The sequence below is a fragment of the Acromyrmex echinatior genome, chromosome 3, assembly GCF_024713525.1.
Source record: "Acromyrmex echinatior isolate Ae372 chromosome 3, ASM2471352v2, whole genome shotgun sequence".
Classification (NCBI taxonomy): Eukaryota; Metazoa; Arthropoda; class Insecta; order Hymenoptera; family Formicidae; genus Acromyrmex; species Acromyrmex echinatior.
Genome location: NC_141854.1, coordinates 1,029,084 through 1,056,007, shown reverse-complemented (window position 1 = coordinate 1,056,007; position 26,924 = coordinate 1,029,084). Strand labels below are relative to the sequence as shown.

General features: G+C 33.5%; 3 protein-coding genes across 6 annotated transcripts in view; 1 reads left to right on the top strand and 2 right to left on the bottom strand.

Annotated features, from left to right (window-relative positions):
- Nucleotides 1-1,997: 1,997 nt before the first annotated feature.
- On the top strand, nucleotides 1,998-26,631 carry VhaSFD (V-type proton ATPase subunit VhaSFD). 3 transcript variants are annotated; one of them, XM_087404813.1, is made up of 10 exons: nucleotides 1,998-2,212; nucleotides 2,413-2,494; nucleotides 2,691-2,880; nucleotides 3,336-3,554; nucleotides 23,627-23,716; nucleotides 24,514-24,719; nucleotides 24,815-24,899; nucleotides 24,987-25,393; nucleotides 25,473-25,586; nucleotides 25,751-26,631. In XM_087404813.1, the coding sequence occupies exons 1-10, from the start codon at nucleotides 2,152-2,154 to the stop codon at nucleotides 25,842-25,844; spliced, it is 1,548 nt and encodes a 515-aa protein (XP_087260939.1). In that variant the 5' UTR covers nucleotides 1,998-2,151; the 3' UTR covers nucleotides 25,845-26,631. The 3 variants fall into 3 exon arrangements, with proteins under 3 accessions (XP_087260939.1, XP_087260938.1, XP_087260940.1); XM_087404812.1 differs by having other exon boundaries at nucleotides 23,612-23,716; XM_087404814.1 differs by lacking the exon at nucleotides 23,627-23,716 and having other exon boundaries at nucleotides 1,999-2,212.
- Nucleotides 14,127-14,906, bottom strand: LOC147910094 (uncharacterized). The gene has a single exon (XM_087404815.1). The coding sequence runs from the start codon at nucleotides 14,713-14,715 to the stop codon at nucleotides 14,314-14,316; it is 402 nt and encodes a 133-aa protein (XP_087260941.1). The 5' UTR covers nucleotides 14,716-14,906; the 3' UTR covers nucleotides 14,127-14,313.
- RpI135 (RNA polymerase I subunit Rpl135) overlaps nucleotides 26,588-26,924 on the bottom strand; it is a 45,167-nt gene continuing 44,830 nt past the window's right edge. For both annotated transcript variants that reach the window (XM_011051221.2, XM_011051220.2), the window contains exon 16: nucleotides 26,588-26,881. In XM_011051221.2, the coding sequence (XP_011049523.1) occupies nucleotides 26,678-26,881 (204 nt within the window). In that variant the 3' untranslated portion in view covers nucleotides 26,588-26,677. The remainder of the gene's footprint in view (nucleotides 26,882-26,924) is intronic.

Here is a 26,924-nt window from a genome sequence, read left to right as displayed (position 1 = left end):
AAATTGGCTCCAAAATTGGATCGCCTCCAAAGACGAGTCATTTTTTCGAGATGGAATTCGAAAATTGCCTGAGAGATGGGAAAAAGTAGTAGCCAGCGATGGACAATAGTTTAATCTGTTCATTCATTTTGTTTTAAAATAAATGCATTTTGAACACAAAAAAACGGACCGAACTAATTTGTACATAAAGCGTATTCTCAAAAATGTAAACCTTTAAAAATGTAAACGATGATTATATGATAATATATTATCTAACAATATATATTACCATGAAAAGTAACTGATATATTCAAGGTCCCAATTTAAAGTAAACATACGTAAAGCGTATTCTCAAAAATGTAAACCTTTAAAAATTTAAATGATTATCTGATAATGTATTATCATGACAAGTAACTGATATATTATTAAAGATACCAATTCAAAGTGAATATCGAAATTAACGAATATATAACATGTAATTTAAAAACTTCTAGAACTTTTCAAACGATCTTGAAAATTTCCTTTCTTTGTTAGAAATTAAAATTGTTATTAAACCTCATGCTCAAAAATGTCTGTTAACAACAATCTTGTTAGATTACAACGCACGCGCGTTACTTCTGGATTAATTACCTAATAATTTATTTCTGTATTCACCACGTTGTTATTCCCAGTTTTGTTACGTTGAAACGTGAACTCCCAATGCTCATGTAGCGTAATGAGCGCATCGCAGACTTTGCGCAACCAATCATAAATCGTTATTTCATAAAGGTTACATTAAGACTAATTTCACAAATTTTAACATCTTTAATTATTATTTTCAATGAGAAATGCATTTAATTCTGTACTTAAATACATGATAATAAAAAATGAATGACAAATACAATATTTAAACGTCATTTATGGACTTCCTGTTGATTCCGCTTACGCACATTGCGCTCCATGGAGATGAAGGGATTCGAAACCGCGTAACGAAAACTGCGGAATGCTCGTTATTAGTTTTGTTCTCATTCCACGTTCCACTATTTCGGTGCATGGGTTTGTAGTCTGATGTAATGGGTCTCAGGTCACATGACTCGCCGTCATGTGTGGATTAAAAAGGTGCTTATAAATTTGAGTTTTTATAAAGCTACAAAATGATTTTTCTAAAACAAAAAGATATAATTCGGTTGTGTCATGAAAATTGTTTATAGTGAGTATATTTTTAAATCAAAATTATAGAATAATATAATATAATGTTAATGAACTCATTATATAAAAATAATATTCAATTATATTAATAATAATAATAATAATAATAATATTAAACAGTAATAAGTAAATTAAAAATAATAATTGATTAAATACTATATGAAAATTGTAATGGAATAATTACGTATGAAAAAATATATTGTACATTGCATGAAAATTGTAACTAAATGTGAAATTGTAATTTAATAATATATGTACACACGCGGGCACGTATGCATGCACGCGCGCGCGCGCGCGCGCACACACACACACACACACACACACACACACACACACACACATTCAAACTTTATTACGAGAATACTTTATCGTATACAAATATAACAGTTTACACAATATAGCGTCTCCGAAAAAATTTGATTTAATTTTTTAGTAAAACTTAATTTTATTGACCTTTTGCCATACTTTTCTCTTACAAATTAAAAAAAAATTAAGCTTTGTACGAACGACGTACTACGGCTCTCACCCGTGATACTCATGTTTGGCCTGATTTCTTTACCACGAATCTCGCACAATTTTGTAGGTGAAAGGGTTAATTATATTTTATGGGAAGGTTCACCCTTAGGGTAAAATCACATAGCGCTATTCGGAATAGCGCAGAAGAACGCTGATTGGGTGTTTCTATGACGCATTCTCTATTCCGCAGTCGTTTTCCGCACCATGTGATTTTACCTTTAACATGTTGGGGCGTGCGATGCGGACAAACCTTATTTCATTTTGTGCAAAAATATTTAGGGACTTCATACAACGTCAATAGACCTAGTGATATTCGTGACGTCGAGATAATTTCTGTTACGTCAAGTTGATATTCGTGTGGTCTTGTGATCGAACAGCTGAAGAAGACAAGGAGAACGAGAAGAAGAAACAAGTATTAGACTTTCCAAGTGAGATTATTTTTTGAATCGACGTAAAATATCGACAATAATGGTGGACCGTGCGAACAGTATCAAACAGATGATTCCGGCATTGCCAGACGAAAAAATTGGTAATTACGATCGCTACATGAAGAAGAATCGTCCGTGTGACAGTGCCCCTCCCAGCGACGCAATTTATTTTTATGGCTATTTAACAATTGTATCATCCTAATTGCATACGCTTGCTTGTATCTTATTTACTCGAAGTTTATTTTACTAGCTCTTATATTTTATGCTTAATACTTAAATAACGATTTGTGTGATTTTACAGATATGTTGGCAGCTACAAGTGTGCTCCAGCAGCAAGCTGCCGATATTAGGAATCAACGAATTAATTGGCAATCGTATTTTCAGTAAGTAATTATTTTCAGTAAGTAATTATATATGAATATATGTGTTAAATTATATCTGACAAGTCCAGTTTAAGAATTTTAGGATATACTCTGATCATAACTTGATAATATTTAAATTTGAGGATACTAGCAAACAGCATACGGAATTTTCCATGCAAAAAATGTTTGAACATTTGAAAACATTTGATGTTTATAGATCACAAATGATATCAAAGGAAGATTATGATTTTATAGCAGCCTTTGACTCAAGCGATGCTAAAACAAGGGAGAATAAACTGAAAGAGAATTCACATCAGGCAGCTAAAACGTTCCTCAATTTGCTCGGTCATGTTTCAAAAGATCAGACGATTCAATATATTCTCACAATGATTGATGATATGTTACAGGTATAACTATACACTTATTGTTTTCAGCAAAAAAATCTGAATGTTTTTAAAAAAGCCTAGTTTATTGAAGTTATATTGAGTTTATTAGTTTTTTATTTTTGGGTTTTTTTGTAAAATTTATTAATATTTTTTTACTTAATATTTACATTGTATTTATTATTATTTAATTACATATTCAAATAAAATGATGAACTAACATTAACATTTATTTGAATATTAAACAAAGAAATACTCAAAAATCATAAGTTCAGTTTGTTCAGTATACATATATTCATTAAATATGTATTAATACATATTTTTTAACTCTCCAAAACTTGAGTTTTTTGGAGATGAATAAAATAATACCATCTTTGATTGTTTTACTTAGTAGATTAAATAAAACTTTGTTTTTGTTAACATATTTTAATATTTTCAATAAAAATTCCATTTATTAACAGAAGTTGTTATATGTATAGGAGGACCGTAGTCGCGTAGAAATCTTTCGCGAACATTCCACGCGCAAACGAGAATCTGTTTGGGGACCATTCCTCAATTTGTTGAACAGACAAGATGGCTTTATAATGAATATGACATCGCGTATTATAGCCAAGTTGGCTTGCTGGAGTCACGATCTCATGGAGAAAACTGATCTTCAGTTTTATTTAACATGGCTCAAGGATCAATTGAAACTTAGCGTAAGTTTAATAGATTATTATATGCATGTTGCACAAGTCGAGAAATTGAAACTATCGATATAATAAGATGAATCACTTATTTTATAAATATTTTTGTTCCAGGATATTAGTTCATAATAATCACTTTAACCAAATATCAGAGTTGACAATGTTACCTCATAAAAATAACTCTGTTACCATTACCGTTCTTTTTCCTAAAGAGTAACTATCGTTACTTATTATTGATTTACAAAAATAACTCGTTACCATTATTGTTACACAAAATGTAACGAATTTTTTTAGTTACTTTTTCATTACTTTTTTCTTGACATTAATAGAATTATAACGTTTTTCATTGGCAGAAATGCACTCGGTGCACATTAAATGCATTTTAAAGCCGTTGTACACTACTCTCTGAATGTAAAAATGAAGCATCTGAATAATCTAGATAAAATGCCTAAAGTACATTTTATCAAATAATATAATAAAATGTATTGAGGATTTCACGGTTTAACTCGTTTCTATATTTTTATTAAACATACATGTATCTTTACTTCGATTTATGTACAACGGCTTTAAAATGCATTGAGTGCGCACTAGTTCTGCCATTGAAAAATACTATTATATGCAGATTTTTACGGTAAATATTCTGAAGAGAAGTCAGAATTCTTTTTCTTAATGGAGGAATAAAGCTTAAAAATTGATAATGTATTGTATACATACATACAGGGTGTCTGATAAATTTGAACAAAGCACTCTTGTATAGATAGAGCGAACTAAACTGAATCGAAAAGTCCTCTATCATTTTACAATTTTCGCAATAGTTAACAAAATACTAATTACTAAAAAATGCTGAATTTATTTTTCTTAAATAATTTTTTACAAATACTATCAACTTTACAGAAAACAGCAAGAGAACAAAAATTGTTTATTTTCTTCTCATAAAGTTCTGAGTATTTTTTCAGAATTTTTTAATACCGTATTTTCTCGTGATAAAAATAAGAAAATGCAGTACTAAAAAGTTGATAAAAAATTCTGAAAAAATTCGTAGAATTCTATGAGAAGAAAATAAATAATTTTTGTCTCTTGCAGTTTTTCTGTAAAATTGATAGTATTTGAGTAAAAAATTATTGAAGAATATTTAGCAACTTTTAGTAATTAATATCTCGTTAACCATTGCGAAAATTGCAAAATGATAGAGGACTTTTCGACTCAGTTTAGTCCTGCTCAGGATGGGGGGTGATGCCGAATTTTAGGGACACCCTGTATATATTAGAATGACAAGGTAAAAAATGTTTTTTTAATTGGCCTCTCAATTCAAAAACTTCTATTTCATGCTAAAAGAACACTCCTAAATTTTTATCAAAAAATAATTACATTTTATGTAGTTATTTCAATTAATTAAATCATATTGTATTATATATTCACTTTTCAGTTAGAACTTTCCCGGGACCTCCTACAGACCTTTAAAAATTGCATTTAACTAGATTATGAAATTTTCTAATAAAGAGTGTTATCAAATTAAGGCATTTGGATGTTAAAACACACACAAAACGATATACTTTAGAACTTGTAAAAAAATTTTTTCTATCCTTAAAAATGTTTTATAATTTAGTTAAATGCAATTTTTAAAGGCCTCGTAAGAGGCCCCGGGAAAATTACAACTGGATCTTGTTTTCCCTAATCTATATTTGACTAACGACCCATTTGAACGCTTGAACCTTGCGAAAATCGTCCTTGAACTCAAAATTTGGTCATTTTTTTCACATTAATCTGGCTGTATTTCTTAAGGCGTATATCATAAAGCTAAATGTATTGTTGCATCATGTTCCGATCCGACCAAAAAAAGCGACCAAAAAAACATAATACCACAAAATCCAGATCAAGCCATTTTTGCATCAAATCAAACATGTATTAAGGAAAATCGAAACTTTGATTTAAAAATCGTTTACTAGCGATTTCTAAATCTTAATATTTTTGGATAAAAATTTAGAGGTGTTTTTTTTTTTGGCATAAAATATTAGATTGGTGCAAAAATAATGTTGGTTTTTATCTTCAACTTCAAAAAAGTAAATATCATTACTAAATTCATAATACACTTTATTAAGAATTATTAGAATACGAAGTAAGAATTATTAGAAGCTACATTTTTGCCAACGAGATACAAATTTCTTTATTCCATTAGCATAGAATTCTGGAGTTCTAGAATCGATGAATTCTGTGAAGGTATTTTCAGCAGCAGCTTAGTTATTGAAGATTTTTTCCTATAAGAAGTGGTCAAGATGTTTGAAGAAGTGATAGTTGGTTGACGAGAAGTTCGGTGAGTATGCTGGGTAAGGCAAAATTTCGTAGCCAAGTTCGTTCAGTTTCTACAGAGTCGGTTGTGCAACATGTGAACGAGCGTTGTCGTGCAACAGAATCGGTCCCTTCCGATGGACTAATGCTGGACGTTGATGTAATCACTGATGCATTTTGTCAATTTCGAGGCAGTATTCTGTGACGTGATAGTTTCGCCTAGTTTTATGAAATTGTAATGGATGATTTCTATTGAACATCACCAAACGGTCACCATTATCTTCTGATGCAATTTTAGCTTAGAGAAGTGTTTTGGTCTTTCATCATAATCCAATCATTGCAGATCGTCGCCTGTTGTAAAGAATTCATTTTTCATCGCATGGTATAATGCGATCAAAAAATGGATCATTTTTGTTGCGCAGAATAAGAATAGAACAGATTTCATAACGATGATTTCTTTGATTTTCGTTCAATTCGTGAGGAATCCATTTATTTATTTTACTTTTCCGATTTGTTTTAAACGAACAACTGTTGACTGATCAACATTCAATTGCTGGGCAACCTCTCGAGTGATTTTTATGGAGCCAATTCAATGATTGTCTTTGTTCGTTGTCTATTGTTATATGCCGTCCGCGACTCTTTTTATCTTCAAGATCTCTGATCTCCGTTACGAAATTTTTTAAACCATCGTTGTACTATCTGTTTGTTTGTAATTTTCGGGCCAAATGCTTCATTAATTTTCTGCTGTTTTAGAGCCTAGTTTGAACTCGTATAAAAAAATTGCTCGGAATTGTTTCTTTTTTATTTTCAATAATGATAGTAACTTAATACAAAGTAATACCGAGAACAAAATTATGAATACAATGAATATAGCGGAACGTCCGCGCGCGCGCGTGTGTGAAAATGATACATGAACATAGTTGAACGTAACGGTATTGTACAGTAAAGTACTAAAATTTAAAACAATAAGAACTGATATTATTTTTGCACCAACCTAATAGAAACTTTTGAGTTGAGAGGCCGATTAAAAAAAAATTTTTCTTATCTATATATACAGGATATCCCATAAAGACTCGAACAACGCTTAAGGCGAGATCATTTTGAGACGAAAATTTTAATACCAAAATGTTGAGGCTATAAAAATTTTTGAATTATAAGCGTTTAAAATTAATGAAACATATCGTCTAAAGTTGACGCGCTTAGGGACGGCACAATGCAAAGTACTAAACTCGAAAACTTATCGTGAGCAATCTGGTCACGCATAGCAAAATCGGATTGATCTTGACTTCTTTGAGCAATTTGCTATCAATTTCATATCTTAACTAGCAGAAATTAGTAGCTCTTTATGTAGAATTATATACTATTGTTAATATTCAATTTAAACTCATTCTCAAATGCACTTTAAACATTTTATTAAAAGAATCCGGAAAAACTGGGAACTTATGTGCAAATATTATAAAATTTTTAATTATGAATAATAAATTTACAATTAATATAAAGAACAATTAATAAATCATTAATTAATAAAAAACAATTCCTCAAAGAAGTCAAGATTGCTCAATCTGATTTTACTACATGCGATCAGATTGCTCAAGATAAGTCAGTTTTCAAGTTTAATACTTTGCGTTGTGTCGCCCTTAAGCGCGCCAACTTTAGATAATATGATTCGTTAATTTTAAACGCTTGTAATTCAAAAGTTATTATAGCCTCAACATTTTGATATTAGAATTTTCATCTCAAAATGATCTCAGGAATCTTCCCTTAAGCGTTGTTCGCGTCTTTCGGGATACCTTGCGTGCGTGCGTGCGTGCGTGCGTGCGTGCGTGCGTGCGTGCGTGCGTGCGTGCGTGCGTGCGTGGGAGGCGTGCAGGGTAAGTTAACTTTAAATTTTTTTAATAGAATTTCCCCATTTTTCATTACATATTCTTGTAGATTACCTCGAGAGCTTTTCAAAACAATATAATAAAATAATTTTAATTAAGTACTTTGCGAGTTATAAGGCTTGAAAGTTACAGTACCGCCGGCATTAGCATTACACAAATGTAAATAACATTTGTTAAGATCAAGGTTATTAGAGATTGTTTCTCTTATTTTTTTCATTTTTGCACTGAAAATTCATCTTTATATAAAAATGAAAATAAGAGAAACAATCTCCACTGACCTTGATATTAATGAATATTATTCAGGACATGATCTTGAATAACTTTCAAGAGAGCCGTTGGACATCTTGTGTAATGCTGATGTCGGCGGTACTATAACTTTCAAGCCTTATAACTCAAAAAGTACTTCATGAAAAAATATTTAATTATAGTGTTTTGGAAAACTCTCGAGGTATATTACAAGAATATGCAATAAAAAATGGAGGATTTCATTTTAAAAATTCGTTGATTTTAACCTGACCTTGATAGTGTTCCCCCTTCCCCCCTTTCCCATTCCAAAATCCGTTTTTTCCACCTTTTTTCCCTCAAGAAAACCTAAAGCTTTTTCTTGTATCTCTCTTAGTTTTTGAAATTCGCCTGGGGCGATTAAAATGCTCCACTTTATATATTATATTAAGGTGGTATTTTAACAATTTTTGAAATTTAATCGGGACTCCCCCTAAAGTGTTTTTATATCTTAAAAAAAAATACTAAATATACTAAATTTTTTTCAGACTTTTTGAACAAAGATATCACAAAATAAAATTAATAATTAATGACACTGTTAATGCTCGTATAACTTACACACAATTAAATATAGAAACTAACTCAAGTCATAAATTATAACGAGCTATATATACAGTGTGATAGTATTTTATTTGAATCTAAATATAAATTTCACGGAACATTTCGACTTCACTTAGTTTTCATCAGCCGTGAATATAAATTATGAACATAATAATCCTACACAAATAAAAAATTAACGCATAAAATTGATGCTCGAAGATGTCATGAAATCTCGTACAAAAGAAATAAATTAACGCATAGTAAATTATCGCGTAGTAAAACTAACTAATAAAACTAATAAAGATGCTCGGATGTGTTATATCTTGAAGAACATCTCATCTTCATTTCGAAGTAAACGTATGAAAAACAACCATATTCTATTAATTTCAAATGTAATGATGTCGTAAGTCGAATTCTAAAACCATGTGTCGAACCAATTCTTCGTTTAACGGCGAGAAAGGACAATCTGAGTATTTAAATCGGAGAAATTCTCAGTCCAGAGTTATGATGTCGAAGCATAAAAAATTTTTAAAATTATGTAGAAATGGTTGTGTAGAATCCATATAATAGATGAATTGTGTGGAATAATTGAAGGTGAAATATGTGAAAGATATGCACGTACATTTTTCTGCAAACTTATATAAAGTCAATGTCGATATAATATAAACGTTAATAGAATATGAGAACTGTTAATAAGGAAGCACTTCCTTGTAACAACGACAAAATATGAACCGTTTTTTAAACATTTAATGACTTGTGCCACTGGGGCACGGGTAGGCGGAAAAACCTTGTCCATAAAGTTTTTCTACTTACCCATTCCCCGGTGGCACAGATTAAAATTCAAAAAATCTGAAGAAACTCTGGTATTTTTTTAAGATATTGAACTACTTTAAGAGAATGTGCGTGCGTGCGTGCGTACTTAATGATGCGAGAAAATACCAACGGAGAAAGTTGTTCGATTCGAACGGGCATATTAGAATAGAATTTATTACACTTCAACATTTACATAGCCAAGAGGTTGGTTTACATAAATTCCTTATCCACACTCATCCTTCCACACTACTACAGGGTGGGCCATCTATTGGTACGTTTTTAAAAATGCGATCAAATGAGCATACATTGATATTTTTTATTAATTTTTTTTTTGTTGTGAAGCTAAAAGTATCCGCGTCAAGAATGAAAAACGATTTCGTTCATGTGGCTCCCTCTACTGGCCTTACAGTATGCCATTCGGTCACCCCAATTATTAATGACATTTTGGACTACCTCGGCGCCAATTTCACTCAAAATAGTCGTAATATTGTTTTTCAAAGCTGGAATTGTCTCTGGATTATCCGCATAACATCGGTCTTTAACGGCACCCCACAGGAAAAAGTCCAGCGGTGTCAAATCGCAGCTATGCGCAGGCCAATTGACATCTCCTGAACGGCTGATTATGCGGTTATTGAACTTGGTGCGCAGAAGGTCGATGGTAAGTCGGCTTGTATGGCATGTGGCGCCATCTTGTTGAAACCAAAGGTCGTCCACATTCATAGTGTCGATTTGAGGCCATAAAAAGTTGGTCAACATGGCTCTGTAGCGTTCGCCATTGACGGTAACGGCGTTTCCAGCATCATTTTCGAAGAAAAATGGGCCAATTATGCCACCACTCCAAAATCCACACCAAACTGTGACTTTTGGAGGATGCATTGGTCTCTCTACGATTGTGTGTGGCTGTTCCGAGCCCCAAATCCGGCAATTTTGCTTGTTCACATATCCGCCGAGATGGAAATGAGCTTCGTCCGAAAAGATGATTTTTCGACCAAAATCGACGTCATTATTGAGCTGGTCTATAGCCCACACAGCAAACTGATATCGAAGCGGATGGTCATTTGCTTTCAACTCCTGAGTCATCTGGATCTTGTAGGCGAATAATCCGAGGTCTTTGTGCAGTATTCTCCTCAGGCTGGTGCGACTAATGCTCAGTTGCTGCGATCGGCGTCGAGTTGAAGTCGTCGGATTCTGTCTCACACTTTGGGCCACAGCCTCAATATTCTCGGGTGTGCGCACTGTCCGAGCTCTGGGACCACTTCTGTCATCCACTAACATCCCTTTCTCACGAACTTTCCTCACCAATTTGCGTATAGCTCCTTCGGTGGGTGCTCTATCACGACCCATATTTCTTTTCAAAATTCGTACAGTTTCGGCGACACAGCACTGACTTTGAAAATAAGTTTTTAAAATTTCAAAACGCTCTTCAAGAGAAAACATGTTGTTTCGTGCCGCGGACGGTATGACTAATAAACTGTCAAAATTTCGGGTCTGTAGCTCGTTCGGTGTTGCCATACGACGAAATTCAAAAACGTACCAATAGATGGCCCACCCTGTAGTACCTAACTCTAAAAAAAAGAAAAAAAATTAATTTCTTAATATTCTTATTTTCATTTCTTATTCTTATTCTTATTTATTCTTGTTTTCTATTTATCGACGTTATTGTACTTTATTCTATCTCAGCTCTAAATATTACAGCGTATGTTTTTCTATTTTATAATGTTTATTACAGTCCTACATATTACAGTCTAATCATAGCATGTATTAGATGTACAACTTTGCTTCCGCCGTTTTTTTTCTGAAATTCGAGGCTTTATTGTAAAAAACTGGTTATACATACTGGTTATTTATGATTCAAAGTATTGTCCATCGCTGGCCACTACTTTCTCCCATCTTTCGGGCAACGTACGAATCCCGCGTCGAAAAAATTGGTCATCTTTTGAAGCGATCCACGAATCGATCCAATTTTTTACTTCTTCATAAAACTGGAAGTGCTGGTCAACCAGGCCGTGTACCGTTAATCGAAACAAGTGATAGTCAGAGGCAGCAACGTCTGGAGAATACGGCGGGTGGAGTAGGACTTCTCATTTCAATGTTTCCAAGTATGTCTTGACCACTTTCGCAACATGGAGTCGAGCATTGTCATGCTGCAAAATCACTTTATCGTATCTCTCTTTGCATAGCGGCCGTTTGTCTTTCAGCTCGGCTCAAACGCATCAATTGCATTCGATCGCCTGTGATTGTTTCAGTCGGTTTTAACAGCTCATAATACACTACGCCGAGCTGGTCCCACCAGAGCATGACCTTGGAGCCGTGAATATTCGGTTTGGCCGTCGACGTGGAAGCATGGCCGGGAACTCCTCATGATTTTCTGCGCTTGGGGTTATGGTAATGAACCCATTTTTCGTTCCCAGTCACAATGCAATGCAGAAATCCCTTCCGTTCTTCTTTGCCTTTCAAGCAGCTGTTCACAAGCAAACAAACGCCGTTCAACATCTCTCGGCTTCAATTCATACGGCACCCAATTTCCTTGCTTCTGAATCATTCCCATGACTTTGAGGCGTTTTGAAATGGCTTGTTGAATCACTCCTAATGATCGTGCCAATTCTTCTTGATTTTGACACAAATCTTGATCAAGTAATGCCTCCAATTCTGCATCTTCAATAATCTTCTCTTTTCCACCGCTATGCCGGTCTTCGACATCAAAATCACCATTCTTGAAGCGTTGAAACCACTCACGACACGTTCTTTCACTAATAGCGATCTCACCATAAGTATTTGAGAGCATTCGATAAACTTTAGCCGCAAATTTCTTCATATTGAGGCAGAAAATTAAAACTTCCCGCAAATGACGAGAATTTGGCTTATAAACTGACATTTTCAATTGAGAATAACTTTATAATGCAGACACAAATCGACTAATGTTTCTATGGGGTTATGTTGACAGATGCCCAAGTTTATTGTATGACGTCTATGATTTATTTATTTCGACCACCACTTACCGCTAAAGCCATCGATAGGAAAACGGCGGAAGCAAAGTTGTACACCTAATACTATACTACATAATACAATAGTATGACTTATAGCTACAACTATACATAATACGTCGCAGTACAATATAAATTCCTAATATTATATCACAGCATTTCTAACTATGTCTCACACACTTCTAGACGCAACCTTGTTCTCCTGCCTAAATATATTATTCCCCGTCCTTTACCTCGCTAATTGTCTCCATTTTCCTTTTCCTGGTCTCTTTTCTCCTTTTTCTTTCTAATTTACATAAAATTTTACATTTAACTGAATCTAATTCCTCCACATAGTGTTCCATACAATCTATCCCTATTCCGCAAAATACGCATTCCCTATATTCCTTATCTAGCCAATATTTGTTTCCTTTCTCTATATTCCCCCATTTAAACCTAACTAAACCTCGCACGCCTTCGCCCACTCCCAATAAGTACATAGATTTTCCTTTCTTAAATAATTGGGACATCTATTCCCCGTATCAAACTCTGTGTACCTTTCATTGTATCTCGCAGTCCTTTTACTATCTTCTCGCTGTCTTTGTCATCCCTTTCTCTCCTCTAACCTCCCTTCATTTCTTTTCATCCCTAATTCCCTAGCATTTATATCCCATCCATTCCTATTATAAAACCTTTCTCTTTCTTTATTATATATATCTTTTCATTTATCTTCTTCTTTTTCTCTCCAACAATACCGAAGTAGGCCATCCTCCCTCTTTTTCTTTAATCTCCTCTCGTATCTCGTGACTCTTATTCTCCAACCTATCCTTAATTTGTCCATAACTAATTCTCTCATCACATATCTCGGAGTGCAAAACTCTATGTTGAATATTCATCTCACATAATTTAACATAATTTTCTCCAGACTTCTTTCTTCCCACCCCCAGATCTCCACTCCATACTCCATAACACTTTGTACTAGGTATTTAAATAGTATCTCCTTATAAAATTGTTTCTGCACAATCTTTCCCCTAAACCCCATACCTTTTTGGCTGCCGCTCTCTCTTTCCTGCTCAATTCTATTACATGATCTTCATAATCACCGTTTCTATTAAAAAATGAAGCTAAGTACCTAAGTACTTAAAACATTGCACCTCAATCTCTCTAGAGATCCTATTTTTCGCTGACAGCACTATATCGTCTGCATACGCTAAGTTCCATCTTTATACTATTAGGTGTTGGAATTAATTCGTAGCGTTTTACAAGTGATGGGAAGTACTTTCATTAATGTATTTTTTAATGCTCATGTGAAATAAATAACATTCTTTCATTAAAAACGCTACGAATTAATTCCAACACCTAATACTTACCGCAACTCCTCCTATATTTCTATTTTGTGACTCTCTGTCAAGGCCCGCAATATACAAATTAAACAAGAATGGACTCAGGACACAGCCCTGTCTAACTCCTCTTCTTGTCTGGAACTTCTCTGTCAAACCTCTGCTTGTTCTGACCGTAATCTCCGTGTCCTCATATATATACTCCAATCTCCTTATCAGCTGCTCCTTGATTCCATATTTCCTTAGTAACTCCTAGAATACATCTCTATCTACTCTGTCGAAAGTTACCTTCAGATCCGTAAAGAGAGCATATACTTTCCTCTCCCTACCTTCTGTCTGCTTGCTCTTTTGAATCAAACGATTCATGCAAATATATTATCCATCGTCGACTTGCTTTTTCTGAATCCTGTTTGCATCTCCGGGATTATGTTTTTCTTCCCTACCTTTTCTTCCAATTTAATTCTTAGGATTTCCATTATCATATCATTTGTACACTGTACACAATAACGATATCCCTCTATAATTTCCTACTGATTCTGTATTCTCCTCTCTTATATAATGGCACAATAATACTTTGCCTCCAATCTTCAGGTATTTCTCCTTGTCTCCAAACTTGTCCTAATAGTTCTATCATATCCTTTCATAACGTACCTTCCGCATATTTTCATGCTTTCATCGGAATTCTATATCCATGACTTTCTTGTTCTTCATCTTCTTTAGTGCCCCTAATTTCTTCCTTTTTCAAATCCTCCATCTCTTGTCCTTCTTCTCTATCTCTTGCTTCCATTTTCTCCTTTTTCTGTGCATCCACTTCAGTATCACTTAGAAGATTCATAAAATGTTGCCTCCATTCCTCTGTCTCAATGTTATTATCTCTCCATATCCTCTTACTTCTTTTTTCGTTTATAAATTTCCATACATCTGCCTCCCTTTTCAAACATCTTTTCCTCCGTTTCCTATCATTTTGTCTTCTCCTTTCTATTTCTTCTTCTTCCCACACGACACTATCCAGTTCACCTGTTCTTACATTAAAATCCTCATCTATTACTTTCCTCATTATTTCCATGTCCCTTAGAATTGTTTCTAACTTTTCTTCTAAATTTTTCCAGCTCCCTCTATTGTATATCGATATTATTACAACTTCTTCTCTCCTATACTTACGAGAGCAAATCAATAAGTACCCGTGTTTCAAGACAAGCAACGTTGCTGATACAAGTTGGCATTACTATCGTGTACTATCATCTTTCAAATGACGCCATACAAAATTTCAAAGTGATTCATGCAATAGTTTTGATTTGACAGCAATTCGTAGTGAGCGTGTTTGATGTTTTCCGATACAATGAAAAAAAATCGATCCGTGATTCGTTTCTTATTTTTGGATGGAAAAACGTGCGCAGAAATAAAAACGAAGTTGGATGCCGTCTATGGGAACTTTTCACCATCTATGACAACCGTCAGATATTGGTTCAACGAATTCAAATGTGGTCGTTCGTCTGTTTTTGATGAGGAGCCCAGGCCGCTCGGCAGACGTGGTTACTAAGGAAATCGTTGAAAAAGTCCACGACATAATTCTCGCTGATCGCTGAACGAAAGTGCATGAAATAACAGAGACCGTAGGCATCGTACGGAACGGCATTCAATATTTTGCATGATAACTTGGGAATGAAAAAGCTGTCGGCCCGATGGGTGCCGCGATTGCTCACGGTGGATAACAAGCGGATGCGATTATCAATTTCAAAGCATGGTCGAATTGCGCTACGAATTGCTGCCGCATTCACCGTACTCTCCGGATTTAGCCCCCTATGACTTCTTCTTGTTTCCAAATTTGAAAAAATAGCTCAGTGAAAAGAAATTCACGTCGAATGAGGAGGTCATCGCCGAAACAGAGGCCTATTTTGCAGAGTTCGACAAATCGTATTTTTCTGAGGGGTTAAAAAAATGACAGAAGCGTTGGGAAAAGTGTATCCTCCTAAAAGAGGATTACGTTGAAAAATAAAAAAAATTTGTGTGAAAAGCTTGCGTCTTCATTACTAATAACTTCATTACTGGATACTTATTGATTTGCCCTCGTATAGTCGACATTACTACTCCATTATTTTTATATATCAAGTTCGATTCCTCTGCCCAGTTTTTCTTTACGCCTACTATAAATCCCTCTAGCCCTGCCTCTTTTCTTTTCTCTATGTGCATATACACATTCCCATTTATATGAACTAGGTAACCTCTCCTCAACTTTTTTCTATTCATTTTCTTCCAGTCATATTTCACATAGGCTTACGAAATCAAACTTGCCTACATAGTTCCAAAAATCTTTATCCTTATTACTTACACTAAGAACGGACGCAATATGATGGATAAAAAATTTTTCTCAAAGTCATATTTTTTGAGATTTCAAGGTTATCTCCACATTTTGAAATAGAACTATATTTTTTTTACACAATATGATTCCTCTAATTATTCTGCATATAAAAGTATTAAGGTAGAGATATCAAAGAACCAATAGTTTACGAGATATTAAATATTTTATACTTTATTGGCACATATTAACATAAAATGTTAATGTGCTTATTTAAAAAATTATCCATTTGGCATACATATTTTTTTAAAACAATTATGTATTTCCTTTTCACTAATTGATTCATCTCATTCTGTTCATAGAAGTATTAAGATACGATTATCAAAAAATTAATAGTTTATGAATTACTTAAATATGTGCCACAATAAAATATAAAATATTTTGTTTTTAATATCTCTACTTTAATACTTTTATATGCAGAATAATTAGAGGAATAATCATATTGTGTAAAAAAATCATATAGTTCTATTTTAAAAAGTGGAAATGACCTTGAATCTCAAAAAATATGATTTTGAAAAAAATTGTTTACTTATAATATATGCTCCTTCAAATCGAACAACTTTCTCCTTTGGTATTTTCTCATCATTAAAAATGACGGAGATATTTTAGATGGCCAAGTTAGAGAATATAACCTATATATATATATGTACATATACACAGGATGTTTGGAATTTAAATGTCAAAACTTATGTATGTAGGGGATCGATAAACTAAGAAAAAACGTCCTGTAGAAATATCCTCGTTTTTGCATCATTTTAGAAATCGCAAAAAAGACAAACCGTAGTTTTCATTTTTGTACTTTCTCATTATTTATTCACTTGCTTAATGTGGATATTGTTCAAAATGTTGACCTCTTGCAGCAATGCAAGCATTGCATCTAGTACGAACAGTTCGTATTGCAGCCAAGTTGATCTAATAATATTTGGTGCACTGCAGCCCCGATTCGATTTTTCAATTGTTCTCTAGAGTTGATGGATGATTAATAAACTTCCTGCTTCAGGAAGTGTGGATCCCCACACAGAAGAAGAGTCCAACGTTAAATTAAGTGATCCGGATGGTCAAGATACTAGTAATTCACTCACGATGCATTGAAAAGTACGGCCCACCGAGCGCGCGGGCCACGAGGAGCGGAGCTTATCATCGCGAGCATCTAAGCTCAAACGGCGCGGCGCGCCTGCTAGGTCATTCCCACTCCTCGCGGCCCGCGTGCCGTGCGCTCGATGGGCCGTACCTTCGACAATAGTAAGTCGAGCGGACGCGCGTATTTGGCTATCTTTAAACGTTAATATCTCGTTAATTAATGCGAGCATTACAAAATGGTACAGGACTTTTCTACTCAATTTAGTCCACACTACCTGCTCAGGACGAGTGGGGCCGTATATTCATGCCACCCTGTATATGTGTGTGTGTGTGTGTGTTGTGTGTGTGTGTGTTGTGTGTGTTGTGTGTGTGTGTTGTGTGTGTGTGTTGTGTGTGTTGTGTGTGTGTGTGTGTGTGTGTGTGTGTGTGTGTATTCTATATTTATAATATATTTAAATATAGATATGATTTAAAATATAATTTAAATATATAGATATGATTTAAAATGTACTAATACAGACTATTTGCATTTAACTTTTGAATCTATTTTTTTCAAGAAAATGAATAAAATTTTCCTTTTACACAGTCAGCCCCAAATGACCTTTTCTGTCGTTTGTTACTCATTAAAAAGTTATGAACAAAACAATTTTTATGAATAGTATATAATTTTCAAACTCAAAGTACATATTTCAACAGCATTTTCCCTTGAGTTTCATCTCATCTGCCTCCCTGCCAAGGAGCGCACGACTTTCCACGCGAGCCGAGTTTCATCCCATCCCCCCCCTGCCAAAAGGCGCAGTACGACTTTCCATGCGAAGCGACTTTCACCCATAGAGCTTATACTACTAGAGGGAGAATACAGACGTCGAGCTGTGAGCAAGACTGAGAAACAGAAAATGTATTTCTATCCTCTTCTATCTTCTTTTGGCACATGTGCAGAAAGAAGAAAAATTATTGAGCAGGACAGAAATATACATCTTCTATCTCTTAGTCTTGCTCACACATTCCACTCATTGCTTGACTAGACCTTCGCATTTCCTCTCTAGTAGTATGAGCTCTATGCAGTATGAGCTCTATCCATCTCCCCTTCCCCCTCCTCTGCTTCAGGGGCGCACGAATTTCCACGCGAAAGTCTATCCCCATCTCCCTCTATCAAAGGAAAATATTGCTGAAACATGTATCTTGTGTTTGAAAATTACGTACTATTCATAAAAATTGTTTTGTTCATAACTTTTTAACGAGCGACGGAAAAGGTCAGTGACTTCGATCTCCTTGAGAATCAAGGTCAAGATCATTTAGGGCTGACTATAAGTAGAGAGAAAGTTTTACCATTGAAAAATGCATATATTTGTTTTAGCCAAATAATCTATGTTTAAGAACTAATGTAGTATTAATTGCTTTGTCTATTATTGACCTGCCTTGGCATAATTGAAAACCTTTTTAATTGCATGCAACGTGTATTTAGTAATTGAGATATCTAAAGATGCGTACAAACGTGAGTATTTTTATGCGCACAAACAATTTGCGCGTACGAATGCTCGGAAACTTTTTTCGATATCCATTCGTATTGTTTATGCGCGTAAAATTATGCTCCAATCATTCGCCGGAATAAATAGCAAAATGTCGTCAAAGGATAGCCGTAACAGCTGCAGCGCATACATTGTAATACATACATACTATTTTGCGCATAAATATTTTTTTTTGTTTTAATATTTTTTCTAGTCATTTTTTCTCTGCGAAAAAAGAAAAGTAAACTGCTAATTTTTTGTTTTGCTAATACGTCTATGTTCATGTTTCTCACAATTACTTGTCAAGCATCGACCTTTTTATTGCTATGGAAGTGGAATGAATGTTTAGAATCCCACAACATCGCACCGGTAACTTTTCATACTCGTCTATTAATTGCTCTTTCATTAGAACCATTCTATGGTTTTGTTCGCACACGGCGTTTTCATTCCTCGGACACGTCCAAACTAAGCACCGCTTCGAAAATCTTTTAATGCAGGGATCGGCAAAATGCTGAAATTGGGCATAGGCATCCGCGGGCACCTGCGAATGCCCGACTATTGCGCATATCTACAATCTTTACTCACTTTACTCACAACTCACTTATTTCGCAAAGAATATCAAAATTGTAATCGTCAATCATTTACGAATTAAGTGTTATTATTGTTATAAGTAAGAATATTACATGTATATTATTGTATAAGTAAGAAGCATTTATTCGAAACATACATTGTTATTATTTATATTATTTATGAATTATCTAAATTTGTATAAAAGAATATTTTTTAATATTTCTGAAATATCTTTTGCATTACCTACATAACACGAGTGACTGTTTTCCGACTTATAATCGGCTTTTCTCAGTCGGCTTACAGTCGATTATGACAAGTCCATTGTCAGTCGGCTGTTCTCAGTTGACTTAAAATCAACTTTCAACAGTTTTATCAACAGCAGTCGACTATTTGCTGACTATTAGTTCACTTCTGAAAGTCGACTAAAAGTCAACTAAGCACAGTCGACTGTTAGTCAACTATGTTTTAGTCAACTATAAATCGACCGGCGCGAGTTCCGACCGCCGCCGCGTGAGGGCCACGCGGCGGAGCATTAGCCCGTATTTAAAATTAATCCAACGCTACTTCTAATTTACATTCAATTTTTTTAACCTATTAGGTTTGATGATCGTAAAAACGATTTTTTATCGCAATGCCTAAATAAGTTAACTTAAAAAAATGGAACATTAACCATTTAAAAGTTGACTATTCGATAACTTGTCAATTTTTATTAGCTCGATTAATAGTTTTCGAGATATTTCTCGACTATTAATCGACTATTAGTCGACATTCAGTGCCCCTATTCTGTAACTGTCGGTAGGCATATAAAACAGTTACAGAATAGGGGATTTGACTAAAAAGTCGACTCTTGACTTCTCCAGTCTACTTTCAGTTGACTTAGAATGTTAATCGACTTTTTTTGACGCATTCGTCAAGTATTAGTCGACTGTAAAGGTGCCATTTCATACAGCGAAGCTTCGCTGACGAAGACTTCCCACTCCGCCATAAACGAAGTCAATAACGTTCTTCGCTACAGTCCTCTGAGTCGACATTCAGGCTGACTTTGAAGTCGACTCTTGACTTCTCCAGTCAACTTATAGTCGACTTTTAGTCGACTTCGTGTTGTTTATGTATAAAATGTCTATATATGTTTTCTTTCTTTTTTATAATCGCTGTTCGACATAGAAAAATATTAAGAAAAATTGAAAAATAATTAGAACAATTTTTGCTTTGTTTTTAAATAAAAACTACAGGAAATGAGAAAAAATGTACATCGTATATAGAGTGGGGAAAAAAGGTCGGCACTCCTGAATAACTCAAAAAGTATAAGTTTTATAGAAAAATATTTCAGACAAAAGTTATAGGGTTTAAAAAGATCTATTTACTGATCTTATTAGTTTCACTTCGAGTGGCATCGCCAAGATCAAGTCAAAGTCATCGATTTTTTTAAATGAAATACCCTATTTTTGATATCAGAATCTAATGGCTGGTGTCAAGAGCTTTTCAAAACTATAATAAAGTTATTTTTCATTAAGTACTTTTCGAGTTATAAGGCTTGAAAGTTACAGTACCGCTGGCATTGGCATTACGCAAGATGTCCGACCAACGGCTAAAACCTCTTAAATATTGTTCTGGATCATGTTCTGGATAACATAGTCTTTTTAAGCCCTATAACTTTTGTCTGAAACATTTCTCTAGAAAACTTATATTTTCCGAGTTATTCAGGAGTATCGATTTTTTTCCTATCTTATATAATAATATTAGGTGTTGGAATTAATTCGTAGCGTTTTACAAGTGATGGGAAGTACTTTCATTAATGTATTTTTTAATGCTCATGTGAAATAAATAACATTCTTTCATTAAAAACGCTACGAATTAATTCCAATACCTAATATATAAAATATATATATAATTATATATGGAATATTATTTAATGTGACAATTTTATTTTTTCTGTTCAAAAAATAAAATTGTGTCATATATAATATAATATTCTATATATAATTATATATACTTTTCATTTATTATTGTATATGATTATGTATATTTTTTCTCATTTCTTTAACCAGTAGTTTTTATTTAAAAACAAAGCAAAAATTGTTCTTCTAATTCTTTTTCAATTCCTAATATTTTTCTAATATATCAAACAGCGATTGAAAAAAGAAAGAAAATACGTATCTTTTATACATAATACAAAAGAATTTAAAATTATATAAAAATTATTTTTCTAATTATTTGTTTAATTATCTTTTTTTTTTATTACATATTTACATATGAATCGAAATTATACAAGAAAAAGAAAATGCATCTTCCATGTGACACAATTTTATTATTTCTCCTCATATTATTTATTACTCAAAGACGTTCAATTTATTGCCCAGCGCGTTCAACTATTGCCCGCGGGCAGTGCCCATCTGCTGATCCCTCCCTGATTTAATGTACCGACAAGCGACGGATCGCACAAACTATTTGTGCGCGCAAAAATGCTCACGTCTGTATGCATCTTTACACTTGACACGGTTTTTTTTTAAATAATCATGCATCTCTTTCATATTTATATTTAATGAAAATGATATTTAACAACTTAAGAGTTTAATGCTTTCTTTACTAACACTGATTTAAAATTTTATATACTTTATATAATTTAATTATATTATAATATTAGGTGTTGGAATTAATTCGTAGCGTTTTACAAGTGATGGGAAGTACTTTCATTAATGTATTTTTTAATGCTCATGTGAAATAAATAACATTCTTTCATTAAAAAACGCTACGAATTAATTCCAACACCTAATATATTAATATAATATATAATATAATATTATATTAATATAATATATATTAATATAATATATTAATATAATTGATATAATTTAATTGATATGAGGACAAATCAATAAGTTTTTAGAAAAACATAGTAAAACACATTTTTTTTTATCGATTTATTTTTATTTCTCAACATAGTCTCCTTTCAGCTCGATACACTTGATCCAACGATTTTCCAACTTTTTCAAGCCGTCCGAATAATATGATTTGTCTAACCCTTCAAAATAAACCTCTGTTTCGACATTGAGCTGCTCTCTGGTGGTGAATCTCTTTCCTCCGAACCATTTCTTCAGGTTTGGAAACAGGAAATAATCGCAGGGCTAAATCTGGCGAATATGCTGGATGGGGAAGCAATTCGTAGCGGAATTCGTTTGGCCATCGGTGTCGGACGTGTGAACCCGTGCATTGTCTTAATGGAAGAGCACTTTCTTCTTCGCCAAATGAAGACGTTTTTTCTTTAAAACGTTGTTGAAACGGTCCAAGGCTGCGTAGTAATCGCCATTGATCGTTTGTTTCGACGGAAGGTAATCGATATGAATTATACCGTGTGCATCCCAAAAAACTGTGGCCATCACCTTTCCAGTCGACTTCATGGTTTTCACCTTTTTCGGAGCTGGTTCACTCGGTAAAGTCCATTGTTTTGATTGTTCCTTCGTCTCGGATATGAAGTAATGGATCCATGTTTCGTCCACAGTAAACGTCCATGAATCGACGCAGAAATTCATCTAGATTACGTTGAAATATCTCCAAATATTGTTTTGAAATCGTCACACGGTCGTGCTTATGATCCACAGTGAGCAAACGCGGCACCCATCTTGCCGATAGCTTTTTCATACCTAATTGTTCGTGCAAAATTGAAATCACTGTGTCATGTGATATGCCTGTGGCCTCAACAAGCTCGCGCACTTTCACTCATCGATCAGTCAAAACAATATCGTGGACTTTATCGATGATTTCTGGCGTAGCAGCCTCAATTAGACGTCACGAATGAGGTGCATCACATGTGGATATACGACTGGATACTTTTAAATTCATTCACCCAATTGTATATAGTCGCAAACGCTGGTGCAGATGTGAACATTATCCAACTCGGCTTTAATTTCTTTCGGCGTTAAACTTTTCATATGTAGATATTTGATCATTGCACGAAACTCGTTTTTTTCCATTTTGGAAAAAAATATAAAATTTTGTTCACTTTAATCATCTACAGAAATGAAACGCGATGAATTCCGCTCAAAATTTGAGTAATCGGCTGAAAGATGCTATTTATCAAAAAGTAATGACATGGCACTGCGAGTGCCCTCTGACAAATTTTCTAAGAACTTATTGACTTGCCCTCGTACATTATTTATGATATTGCTGTTTATTATTTATGAAATTAATTAAATATTTCCTTTATAATATACTAATCCGATGGATTGTGGCAATTCGAAGATTATTAGAATTTACGTGATAAAAGTGTGTGGAAAATTGATATTAGAGTCGCAAATTAAATATAAGCATAACTAACCATATAAAACGGTAAATTGTCTTGCGACTGACAACTAGATACTTTGCTTCCCGCGTTCAAACTTCAAATATGAGCATTTTAAATTACAATAGAATTTGTAATAGATAAAATAAAATGAGAGATGGGATTTTAGTTCGATGCTCTTCAGGATCGTACAGACTTGCATGCGGGACTAGAACAAGATACTGCTGTGGAGCAGGCCAAGGAGGCCAATGAACTGCACGAATTGTTCAACCCGGTTGGTTTTTTAACGACTAATCACAGTAGTATTATTTATTATCTCTCTAAATGAATTGACATGATGTATGTTTTTTAAATTACATTCTGCTAACAAGCGAGCTACTAATATTCGTCGAAATGTTTAATATCTCGCATACTTACTTATTATTCTAAATGAATTGTGAAGTACGTTTTTTTAAATCACATTCTGCCAATAAACGAGCCACTAATAATTCATCGGAACATTTAATGATGTTCTGCGTACAAAAGTATCTCTTAGGGTTGGTGAAAGTTTGATAATCAGCAAAGAAAGCAGCTTTGCAACTGTTGTAAAATTTTTCAATATGATTGATTTATACGTTTAGATCTATAACCAAAAGCAAGAACCAATCGTATTGAAGAATTTTGCAACAGTTGCAAAACTGCTTTCTCTATTGAACGCAGCCAATATTTGAATAAAGTTTGAAAATACAGATATGCATGATTTATGTTTTACAAAAGCCTATTTTATGTGAATGTTACGTTTACAAATGCGAATTCCTTAAAAGCTTAAACTAATTTTGAAACTTACAAAATTTACTTTTTTTCTCAATAAATGTTAAATCTTTCTCTCTTTCTTTAAAATAAAATTATTTTACAATCGTACTTTTGCATGTAGCAACATTTATTAAACGCTTATCTTTTAAATTGAAGGAAAATTCACTTTGTTTCTTATCTTCGTATTTTTGTAAAGAAAAACTTATACATATATAGAGTATATATTATTAATAATATATACAATATATGTATATATTATTTTTATTTTATTTTATTTAGAACAATGAGTACATTCAATCAGTGGCACGATGTCTACAAATGATGCTTCGTATAGACGAATATCGCTTTGCATTCGTGTCTGTCGATGGAATTTCGACTCTTCTCAGCGTTCTGTCTGGCAGAGTAAATTTCCAAGTACAATATCAGCTTATTTTTTGTTTATGGGTACTTACTTTCAATCCTCTCTTGGCAGAAAAGATGAATAAGTGAGTAGCTATATCCTTTGTTTCCAGTTTTACTGAAGATACTCTAATAGATCATATTCAATTATTACAATGTTGTCTTACATGATATATTGCAGATTCAATGTCATACCCATTCTTGCTGATATACTCAGCGACTCAGTCAAAGAAAAAGTAACACGTATTATACTTGCAGTGTTTAGAGTAAGTTTGAAATAAAGTTGTGTTATAGAGTAAAAAATAGCTAATTTTAATTATCTCATAGTTGGTATTTTTTTTTTATATTAACAGAATTTGATTGAGAAAGTAGAAGATGGACAAGTAGCTAAGGAACATTGCATCGCTATGGTACAATGCAAGGTGTTAAAACAACTTTCGATATTATGTCAACGAAAGTTTGATGACGAGGACATCACTGATGATATCGAGTTCCTCAATGACAAACTGCAAGCATCTGTGCAGGATCTAAGTTCATTCGATGAATATTCGACGGAAGTGAAATCTGGTCGTCTAGAATGGTCTCCTGTTCACAAATCGGGCAAATTCTGGCGTGAGAACGCTAGTCGTCTTAACGAAAAGAATTACGAACTCTTGCGTATTCTGGTTCATCTATTAGAAACTAGTAAAGACCCACTTGTCCTCAGCGTGGCTAGTTTCGACATCGGCGAATATGTGCGCCATTATCCACGTGGCAAGCAGTATGTTAACTTATAGAAATATCGTATTAAATTCTATCTACAATTGTAATTTGTTAAAATATTGTTTCGTTTATTTTAGCATAATTGAACAACTTGGTGGAAAACAGCGCGTAATGCAACTTCTTGGACACGAAGATCCTAATGTTAGATACGAGGCTCTTCTTGCAGTACAAAAACTTATGGTACATAATTGGTAAGTTACAGAATTTAAAAAATTTTACTCATCTTTTATTATTTGATGTATATATCTAAAACAATTGTTTCAATATTGATAATATATCGGAACATGATCTAGATATTTTTTAATTTAATTTAATAATTTTGTAAATATTTCTCAAATTTGTGTTTATTATCTAGGGAGTATCTTGGAAAACAATTAGAGAAAGAACAGACAGGTGCATCTGGAGCATCTACTAATAAACCTGGAGTACAAGTGTCAGCGAAAGCTTGAATATTCGTGCAACTTGCACAAATTTTCTGATTTCGAGAAAGTTTCGAGAGTATTATATAGTTCGCATGATATAATTATCATCCGCTTATTGTAAATTACATAAAATTCAAAATACATATATTCTCTTCCATTCTATATTATTGTAAAAAAAAAAGAGAAGATATATAGCTAAGTCCATCTCTCCTTTGTGCAAGTTAAGGCTCCTGAATAGTCATCAGAACATATTGAATCATGACGTCAGAAGCGAGAAATGACAGATTAATTTTTATTACGTGCCATTTATAAATAAAGACAATTTAGATAATACAAAATGAGATTGCTTTAAAACATTTGTAAAAATAGACGAAAACTATGCTTATCTCTCCCTGACAGTCAATAAATAATCGTAAAAAAATGATAAAAGGCACATTACTTTTATTCAATGCGCATGCGTAGTTTATTTTTACTTACACGTGCCTTTTATCACTTTTTACTGTCAAGAGGGATAGTTTTCGTTCATGTTTACAAATTTAAAGCAATCTCATCATTTTTATCCAAATTGTCTTTATTTATAAATGGCATGTAATAAAAATTAACGTGTCATTTCTCGCTTCTGACGTTATGATTCAATATGTGGTGATTACTCAGGAGTCTTAATTTTTGTAAGAAACTATTGATCAAATATGAAATAAATATAAAACGTTGGTGTAATAAACTTCATCGTGTAATATCTTAGTCTTATGAATAGAATTTGTTCTCTGGAATTTTAGAAAAAGAAAAAAATAAAATTTTATTCTGTTGAGAAAAACTGTATACGCGATATACATTTCATACAGGCATGTTCTCATGGTACATTACACCCGCCTAAATTTCAATTTAATGTTTATATTGCAGGACGCTAGTTGTATTAAAAGAAATTTAAAGATATATGGTATCTCGATTTCGTCTACGGTATCTTCTTCACCACATAAACGACATCTTTTATCATCATCATCATTTCTATTTATCACTGTTAATTCTGGTCCAAGTAAAGAGCCGCACTTATGACATGCTAAAGTCTGCAAATAAATAATATTTATCAAAATATTGAAATAATATTGT